Source organism: Plasmodium gallinaceum, assembly GCF_900005855.1.
Source record: "Plasmodium gallinaceum strain 8A genome assembly, contig: PGAL8A_v1_119, whole genome shotgun sequence".
Lineage (NCBI taxonomy): Eukaryota > Apicomplexa > Aconoidasida > Haemosporida > Plasmodiidae > Plasmodium > Plasmodium gallinaceum.
Genome location: NW_021628276.1, coordinates 1,280,208 through 1,290,159, shown reverse-complemented (window position 1 = coordinate 1,290,159; position 9,952 = coordinate 1,280,208). Strand labels below are relative to the sequence as shown.

Sequence of the window (9,952 nt, the reverse complement as noted above, 5' to 3'; positions counted from 1 at the left end):
TCCCTGTATTATTATAAATTATGGGTAATAATTTCAAGAAAAATGAATATATCTCTCCCTTAATTTAAATACATATAATTATTAATAATTTAATTAAAAAAATAATGAAAAAGATATAAAAAAAAATAAAAATGAGCATAATTTTAATTAGAAAAAATTATTATTAACAATATATACTTTGTCCATTACTGCTTTTGATAACATTTTTATCTTTTATAATAAAATATATAAATTTTAATTTCCCTTATATTTTATTAATTTTATTCTGTTATTAATTTTACATTAATATGCCAATGAAAAAGAAAATTGTTTATACTTTTTTTTAACTTATCTTTGTATTCTTCATTTAATTCATTATTTACAAAACAAATAATAATATATTTCAAATTCTTAGAATAAAAACAAAAATTTTTCAATAATGGTATACAAACAGGTGACTTAATTATTAATTTAAGATAAATTAAATTCGGAAATATATTATGTATATAGTTGAAAAATGGTGGATTTAAATTAGATGAAACAATAATTAATCCTCTAAAAAAAAAAAAAAAAAAATTAAATAATATATATTAAAAATAAAACAAATTAGTTAAAAGGATAATAAATTAAAATATACATGTATTATAAATATATATATATGTATATGTATTTTATTGCAATAATATATGAAATATTTTAATATTTTTAATTTTCTCTTAATTTCCTTTTTCTTAAGTTTTTAATATTTCTTACAACACATTTGGAAATGAAGATATTTTAAAATTTTCACAAGTTAAGTAACTAAAACGGTCAATTATATTTTGATTAGTTTTATGAGAACCATTTATATATTTTAATATTAATAAAATAAAATTTTTATTTTTTAAACGCATTGTAGTTTTTCCAATTAAAAAATTCGTATTTTTTATAACATCTAAAATAGTATTTCTCCATAATCTATTCTATAAAAAAAAAAAAAAAAAAATATATATATATATATTTATTTCTTTTATTTTTATTATTGTTATTACTTTTTTTTCTATTTCATTTTATTTATTTTTTTTTTTTTTTTAATTTTAAATATAGAAAAAATAAAAAGTGCAATGTTGTAACGTATATAAATATAACATCCAAATCATATGTGTATATAGAATATTTATTTTATATTTATATTTTATAAATAATGTTTAATTACTAAATAAAATAATTTAAATAAATCATCTATCCATGGAAAAAATTCTAAAATTTTTACAACAACTAAAGTTGTACATATTCTGTTCATATTTATTTACACATTGTTAGAATTTTCTAAAATATATTAACTGTTGGTTCTTTACTTGCAATTTTAAATAAAATAGAGAAAACTTACATTTTATTTTAATAATTTTCTTTTTTTTTCTTTTAATTAAAAATTTTTTTTATGAGAAATTATATTTTAGTTGATTTCATAAACGTAAAATTATACTTTCCTTTAAGAATAAATTGATCATTTAAAATTATTTTTAAAAATATTTTTAAAAATACAATATAATTGTGCATCAACAATAATTTATAAACTTTATATTTTATCGAATTAAAAAAAAAAAAATAGTGAGAATAAAGAAAAAAGAAAATAAAAAAAAAAATTTAGATTTATTCTAAAAAAAAATCATTTACATTTGCATTAAATATAGATAAAAAAAAAAAAAAAAAAAAAGAAAAAAAAATTATAATTTTAAAAATGGAAAGGAAAAAAAAAAAAAAACAAAATAAAATGGAAAACTAGAATTACATTTAAAAAAATTGAATTCTATTAATAAAANAAAAAAAAAAAAAAAAAAAAAAAAAGAAAAAAAAATTATAATTTTAAAAATGGAAAGGAAAAAAAAAAAAAAACAAAATAAAATGGAAAACTAGAATTACATTTAAAAAAATTGAATTCTATTAATAAAACTTAGAATTAAAGAATAAAAAGTATTTTTACAATTTTAAATTTCCTTGAATAAAAGAATGTTACAATTATAAAAAGGAAAAATATTAATAAATATATAGTTTATACTTAAACACACAGTTATATAAACCTCATAATTTTCCACTAAATTATTTTACAACTATTTATACACAAAAAAAAACCTTCAATATTCTTAATATAGACAATAATTTGTGAAAAATGTAATTATATTTATACAAATCCTTTGTATATAATGTTTTTTTTTTTTTTTTTTAAATAAATCTTACTATTTCGTTACAATTGCAAATTTTCATTACTCCATATCTATATAAATTCCTTTTATAATAATATTAAAATGAAGTTAAATAATATTCAATTCTTGAACATTTTTAGATTTTTTCTTTTATAAATATGAAATAATAATAAAAGGTTTAAAAAAAATGAAAAAAAAAATAAGAAGATATATATGTTTCCATTAAATATGGTTATGTTTTCTTCTTTTTTATTAAAAAAAAAAAACCCTAGAAATTATAATAAAAGGAACTTTTAAAAGTAAATAATTTAATATGGATAATTTTATATAAGATGGAAAATTTTCAAATAACTTTATGAGGATATAACTACATAAGTACTTATAAAACACAATGTACATAAATATATATTCATCTCACTATTTTTTATTCATTTTAGTTAAGTAATTAAATCTTAATATCACTCAGTGAATCAATTTTTTATTTTTCCTTATTATATTACTTAAATTTATCACTGTAATTATTTAAATATTAAAATCTCTTATTTTTTTTCAACTTTTAATCATATAAAATTTTGCCTTTTTATAATTATTTCTCATTTAAATTTTTTCTTTATGCTATTTAAAAGAAATATCTATATATATACTAAATTTGATTTGTTGTGTTTTTTTTCTTTAATTTACTATATATATAAAGCAGTACCAAAAAAAAAAAAAAAAAAAAAAAAAACTTCAAATAAAAAAAAGACTTAATGACAAGCTATAGTAACTTAGTATATAATAAAGTATGTTTAATTATGTTGTTATCTTAAAATTAATCTAAATATTATTGGTATTTATAAAGGAAAATAAAAATTTTTAAAGAAATAACAAGGCACACCGACTAATGTTCAATATTCAATTTTCCCATATAATTTGCTTATTAATTTTTTTTTTTTTTTTTTTTATAATAGAATATAACCTGAAAAAAACATAAATTATGTAAAGTATATATTATTATATAATAAAAATACTTACATATAGATATTTACATATATAAAATAAAGAAATGAAATATATTAAAATAAAAGATAAAATTATTTATTAAATTCCATATTATTATTTTTTTGTGTCATTTAAAAAAAAAATTTTTTTTTTATTATAATTTCATTTTTATACCGATTTTGAAATTAAACTTTTAAGAAGAAAAATTACAAAAAAAAAAAAAAAAAAAAATTTTAATACAAGCATAAAAATAATACTGACTAGTTTTTTTATATTTTTAATTTAATAAATGTTAAAATATGTGAATGAATAAATAAATGAATAAATAAATAAAAAATATATAAATATATATGTATTTTAATTTTTTTTATATTATTTTTTTATATATTTTTTTATTTATTCTTGATATTAATAGAAAAATTATTTAATTCATAAATAATTTTTTTGTGATATATTTTCCTTTTTTCATTTTCTGACTCTACATAAATAGGAGCTAATTTTTTCAAAAAAAAAAAAAAAAAAAAAAATTAGAATTGTCTTAAAAAAAAAAAAAAAAAACTATAATCTTATAATAATACTGAATAAATTTTTTTTAAATTATTTTATATATTTTTTTAAGTTAATCAAATTTTTTTATAAAATATATTGATATTTTTATTTTTATAAGAAATTTTACAATAATAATTTTCCTATTTTAATTATTGAAATGAATTTTTGATAAAAAAATGGCTTTGGTAAGATAAAAACATATTAAAATTAAGAATTTAATTTCAACTTAAAAAATTATATATATCATATAATTTTTACATTATAAATAATTTAAGCTTTTTTATTTGGTTATTCTTGGATATTATATAAATTTATATATGTGTGTAATAATATGTAAAAAATAATTATTAAAACAATGATATATATATATATATATATATATATATATTTAATTTAATGATTGTTTTAGAAAAATCTGAATTTATATATTAATTTTACAAAAAAAATATTCACAAGTCTTTGAAATAAATATAGTTATATTTTAAATGTTTTGCTTTTTTTTTTGAATGTACATATATTTTATTCTATATAGGATGATGCAGAAGCGCAAAAGCAAATACAGCAAATGGTAAACTTCATTTTAAATGAAGCTAAAGATAAAGCACATGAGATCGAAGCAAAAGCATTGGAAGATTTCAATATTGAAAAACTAAGAATTGTTCAAAAAATGAAAGAAAAAATACGAGTGGAATTTCAAAAAAAAGCAAAACAAATGGAAATAAAAAGGTCTATATCTCGTTCATCAGCTATTAATAAAGCAAGACTAAAAAAAATGTGTGCAAAAGATCAAGTTTTTAAAGAAATATATAAAATAAGTAGCGAAAAATTAAATGAATTGTATAAAGATAAAGATAAATATAAAAATTTAATTGTTGATTTAATTGTTCAATCTTTATTTTATATACAAGAACCACATGTTATTGTTCGTTGTAGAGATATTGATAAATCGATTGTTGAAAGTTGCTTAAATGAAGCAGTTCAAAAATACACGGATCAATTAAAAAAGCAACTCAATGTTGTTAAAACTATTAAAATAGAAATCGACAAATCAGGAGACTATTTACCACCTCCTCCTTCAAAGGACAATGAAGGAAATTCTTGTCTTGGAGGTGTTATTTTAACAACTCCAAATAGAAAAATTAATTGTGATAATACTTTAGATGTTCGTTTAAAGCTAGCTATAGAGTATTGCACACCAGAAATAAAAAAAATGTTTTTTCAAAAATCATAAAAAGAAATAAAATTTAATAGAAAAATATACATATTAGTAACATAAAAAAGGAAATGAGTATTTTATTACTTCAAATGAATATTTATATAATACATTATGAGAAATTTTTTTTCCTTATTTTTATTAATGGGGATTTCACAAATATATAATGTTTTCATTTTATATTATTGCAAAAAATAATTTACAAAAATGCTTTATTAAATATAAAATTATTAAATAATTTATAACTTTGCTTAACAATATTACAAGATTTTGTTAATTAAAAAATAGGTTTTATAAAATTTAAAAAGGAGTAACACAAATAAAAATACAAATATATATATGCATATATACATGAACTTTTTTGTAAATAGAATTATTTTTTGTATATTTTTGAATTAAAAAAGTAATATAAGGAATTTTGAAGATAGTTTAATAATAAAAATTAAGCACAAAATTTTTGAGTATTAACATTTTTTTATTATAATATATTTTATTTAGAATATCATTTTTTTTTTTTTTTTTTTTTTTTTTTTTTCTTATTATGTTTGAATTTAATATTTTTAAAAGAAACAAATAATAAATTGATTGAAAAAAAAAAAAAAATTTTTAGAACAGAAAAATATAATATATATTTGTAAATATATGTATTTCTTTTTATGATTAGAGGAATATCACAAAAATAAAAAATTAAGTTGTAAAAAATGATACATATATTTAATCTAAAAAACTTTTTTAATATATAGAAATATATAACATTTACAAAAAGTTATTATATATTATTTATATTTCAATTACCAAAAATAAAAAAGAAAAACAAATAATATTTTAATTTAAATACATATAGATATATAAATTGTTCTATTAATCTTTTATTAAAATTGACCTTTAGATATCTTAGAATATTTTTTCTTTCTTAATAATCTTTCATCTTTCTTTTGTATATAATCCATTCTAAGCTGTCTTTCTGTTTTTCTATTATCTACTCTTCCTGATTCTTCTAAGTTTTTTCTGAACTGTTCAGCAGCTAGTTTTGCTTGTAAAATTCCAAAAGCACATCTAAACCTTCTAATTCTATGAACTCCATTTTCAACCCATTGAACCATCCATACATTTAGTCTTTTATAATATGAAACCCCTTTAACTTTTGAAATAAACCAAGGAATTTCATGATATTTTACATTATATTTTCTTTTTTTCCAATATTTCCATTTAGGTAATAAATTCCATGGATAATCCTCTCCTAAATATTCTCCACTTCTTAATGATTCTATCCATTTAGTACGATAAAAATTTTTCGGTATAAACTGTTGTAACTCACTTGTTTTTGCATCAAAACAATCGGAAGGTGATAAATATTCTGGGGGTGTCATATGAGGATGAATAATTTCTCTTGTTTTCGGTTTATAGGGATGTTTTGATAAAAATACATTAGAAAGAGTGCAAATATTTTTACTCCATATTTTTTTTAACAAATTATTTGATTTTACCACTAGCCTTGATAACATTTCGTAATTTTTTATAATAAATATAGAGTAAAAAATTATAAAATAATATTCTTAGAAATATTTCATTTTATTATTATGATATACTCTTATTTTATTTTCGTTTTTATATAAACACATTCTCATTAAAAATAGAAAATTTTCGGTATATTTTTTATATTTTCATTTTTTTTTTTTTTTAACATTTTTCACAAAAAAAAACAAAATTTCATTATTATCTTTTTCATAATTATTTTTAAATGAAATATCTACAGTAAATTTATTAACATAGGTAATAATTTTTTTTAATATAAATAATTTGAAAAAAATAAAGTTGCTACAAAAATTTAAAAGTAAATTAAAAAAAAAAAAAAAATTTTTTCTAAAATTAAATACCTTATTTTATTATTGTATATATATTAATTTTAATACAATTATACATTTATAAAAATCCAATAAGTTTAACTTGAAGAAAAAAAAAAAAATAATAAATTTCAATAATTGTTTAAGGAAATCTCGAACAATTTAAAAGTGCAATAAAGTAAAAGAAATGAAAAAAGAAAAATAAATTTTAATTATTATTATTAGAAATATCTTTTTTTTTTTTCTTTTTCTTTTTTTTTTAAAACTTGTAAGAATAAAAATTTATAATTTTTCATAATTTTTTTTTCTTTTATTATGTTGTTTCTTATATATATTTACATAACTAACTCATCGTAATGATCATCATTATCTAAATTTACAGGCCTTTTATAAGCAATCACGCCTTCATCATATTTCAAATAAATCATATTATGAATATAATGATATACGATATGAAAAAAACCACAACCTATTAAAAGCATTCCACTGATATTAGACATTCCCCTTGATTCTCTACCAAGATATAAGCTACCAATTCTAAAAAAAAAAAAAAGAAAAATTTAGAAAATTTACATTAAGTTATTAAAAAGATCATTTTCATTTTTTTCCTTTTTACATTATCAAAAAATATCCTTTAAAATTGTTTTTCTCTGAAAAAATAAATTATAAAAATATATAGTTTATATATTTTTATATAAGTTTCGTTTAAAACTATTTTTTTTTTTTTTTTTTTTTCAATACTTAAAGAAGGAACTAATTTAATAAAATAGTTTGAATATTTTTCATAATATTCAAATAATAGAATTAAAATAGACAATAATGTTCCATAAAAACCTGTAAATGTAATCACATAAGAATATATATATATATATTCATTTTTTTGTCTTTTTATTTTTTAATTTTTTTTATACCTAATATAAAAGTAGTGTATAAGTTATGACTAAGTAGAAGAATCAATGATGATAATAAAAAGGACACAGATGTAGCCACTGTAAGAACTCTCAAAAAATTTTGTGCATCCATTTGATAATTGTTATAAATCTTTTTGTTTTTTCTTATATTCTATATAAAATTAAGTAATTTATTATCTTTTCTTTATTAAAAATATTCTGTTTTTTTTCTTTTTATGTTAAAATTAAGAAAATTCTTCTTTTCTTTTTTTAACTTTTACTTATAATTGTTTGATTTTTTTAATTCATATTTTAAATTTTAAGTACTTTTTATTTTTCTACTTTTACTCTTTTTTTTTTTTTTCTGTCTAATTTTATATAAAATATTTATACAAAAAAATTCAAAATTTTATTTATGTATTAAAATATTTATTATAAATCTTTTTCTTTCATTTAAATTAGTTGATTCAATTTATTTCAGTTTTTTTTTTTTTTTATAATAAAAATGTGTCTATTTTTTCTATAGTAAAATAATACGCATAAACAAAATATTTTTCTTCAAAGGAAAAAAAAAAGTATGCTTTATTTTTAAATTTTATTCAATGAATATATTTTGAAATTATTATTAATAAATATGTGTAAATTCAATAAATAAAAAAGAAGAAAAAAAAATTATATGTTAATAATATCCTATTTATATAAAATTTTTTTTCCATAAAAATTTAGAATGGCTAATTATTATCTTCTTTTTTTTTCTCTTTATTTAATAAATTTTTATTTTTAATTTTTTAAAAAAGCATATAGAAGGAATTATCTAAAACATTTACATATGGAGAAATATAAAAAAAAAAAAAAAAAAAAAAGATTTATAGAAGAATTAATATTAAAAGTGTGTTATCACTAAAATGTTATAATTATGAAATTTTAAGAATAATTTTAATTCAATTAAATTTTTTTATTTATTTAAATCGAAGATTATTTTTTCTCCTTTAGAATATGAATCTCTTGTAAAAGTGTCTTTTTTCTTAAGGAGAAAATATAATATTTAGAATTATAATAACTTTGCAAATAAAAATCATTTAAGCATCTTTTAAATATAAAAATATTTAAAATAAATTATATATTTCAAAACGTTTAAGCAGAATCCTAATAAAAAAAACAAAATTAAAAAAAATATAATAATAAAGAAAAAAAAAAGGTTAAATTTAACAAATGAAAATACAATAGTGATATAATAGAAATAGTAAAATTACTTAAAAAAAATTTTAAAAAAAAATATAAGTAAAAAAATACATAATTATAAATGTACATAAAATGTTGTTGATTTGAAAAAATAGTAAAAGCTTTTCATCAAAGAAAAAAAAAAAAAAAAAAAAAAATTATTAAGTAAAAAAAGTAAATAATAAATGAAATAGATTTAAGCATGAGTTTATGGATATTTTATCTCATATATGAATAAATTTTCTTTAATCTTTTTTTATAAGAGGATTTTTTGGTAAATATTGTTTATAGTTGGGATGACCAACTGAAAACATATTATTAGAAAATTTGAATTTTAATTTTTGAACCATTAAATTTACTTTATTATCATGAACAAGTAATGCTAAATATGCGACAAAAAATACTAAATACAATATTGATGTCCCATATTCATTTTCAAATATTTTCTGAGTTAAAAAATCTATACTCTTTCCAGCCATAAAAATATATTCAGATTTTGGAGAATTTTCTTCTTCTTTATGTTTTAATTCAAATAATATTGGTGATACTAAAAGCATAGTTCCCCCAACACCTTTTCCTACTTTAGTCATATTTGTGCTTTTTTTAGATATTGTGTTTTTACTGAATATATTTTTAAAAATATTTTTAAAACAATTACGTCCACTCATTTTATATGTATTTATATTTTTTATTATACACTTTTATACTCCTTAAATAAATTTTAAATTACTAATTTTTTTTTTTCTCTTTTTAACTGCTATAAAATAATTTTTTTAAGTATCTTATTTGTACATTAAATGAAGTAAATATAAACATCTATATAAATATATAATTATATATATATATATTATAAAAAAAATATAATTTTAAAAAAATAATATAAATGAAACTTAAAAATGTAGCAATTGAAAATGTAATCAATAACTTTTTTTTTTTTTATTGTCATAAAATTTCAAATTATTTTTTAATGAGGATCTCTATTTTTTCTTTTTTTTTAATAAAAATTTAATAAATACTCTTTTTTTATGTTTCTTCTTTAAATAAATAAATTTGATTTCTTTTTTTTTTTTTTTTTTTTTTTTTTTGTATACT

At 15.9% G+C, this 9,952-nt stretch overlaps 5 protein-coding genes across 5 annotated transcripts; 1 reads left to right on the top strand and 4 right to left on the bottom strand.

The window, feature by feature from the left end:
* Positions 1-260: 260 nt before the first annotated feature.
* On the bottom strand, positions 261-1,261 carry PGAL8A_00447800 (conserved Plasmodium protein, unknown function; the record flags this gene model as incomplete). The annotated part of the gene is made up of 3 exons (XM_028673226.1): positions 261-534; positions 733-941; positions 1,175-1,261. 3 exons carry the CDS (start codon positions 1,259-1,261, stop codon positions 261-263), a joined length of 570 nt encoding a protein of 189 aa, XP_028529700.1.
* Positions 1,262-3,868: 2,607 nt separating this feature from the next.
* PGAL8A_00447700 (vacuolar ATP synthase subunit e, putative) lies at positions 3,869-4,923 on the top strand (the record flags this gene model as incomplete). The annotated part of the gene is made up of 2 exons (XM_028673225.1): positions 3,869-3,877; positions 4,225-4,923. 2 exons carry the CDS (start codon positions 3,869-3,871, stop codon positions 4,921-4,923), a joined length of 708 nt encoding a protein of 235 aa, XP_028529699.1.
* Positions 4,924-5,777: 854 nt separating this feature from the next.
* On the bottom strand, positions 5,778-6,410 carry ApiAP2 (transcription factor with AP2 domain(s), putative; the record flags this gene model as incomplete). The annotated part of the gene is made up of 1 exon (XM_028673224.1): positions 5,778-6,410. The coding sequence occupies one exon, from the start codon at positions 6,408-6,410 to the stop codon at positions 5,778-5,780; it is 633 nt and encodes a 210-aa protein (XP_028529698.1).
* A 674-nt stretch (positions 6,411-7,084) lies between these two features.
* On the bottom strand, positions 7,085-7,772 carry PGAL8A_00447500 (hypothetical protein; the record flags this gene model as incomplete). Its single annotated transcript, XM_028673223.1, has 4 exons — positions 7,085-7,286; positions 7,366-7,399; positions 7,491-7,583; positions 7,661-7,772. 4 exons carry the CDS (start codon positions 7,770-7,772, stop codon positions 7,085-7,087), a joined length of 441 nt encoding a protein of 146 aa, XP_028529697.1.
* A 1,333-nt stretch (positions 7,773-9,105) lies between these two features.
* Positions 9,106-9,528, bottom strand: PGAL8A_00447400 (conserved Plasmodium protein, unknown function; the record flags this gene model as incomplete). The annotated part of the gene is made up of 1 exon (XM_028673222.1): positions 9,106-9,528. The coding sequence occupies one exon, from the start codon at positions 9,526-9,528 to the stop codon at positions 9,106-9,108; it is 423 nt and encodes a 140-aa protein (XP_028529696.1).
* Positions 9,529-9,952: the final 424 nt, after the last annotated feature.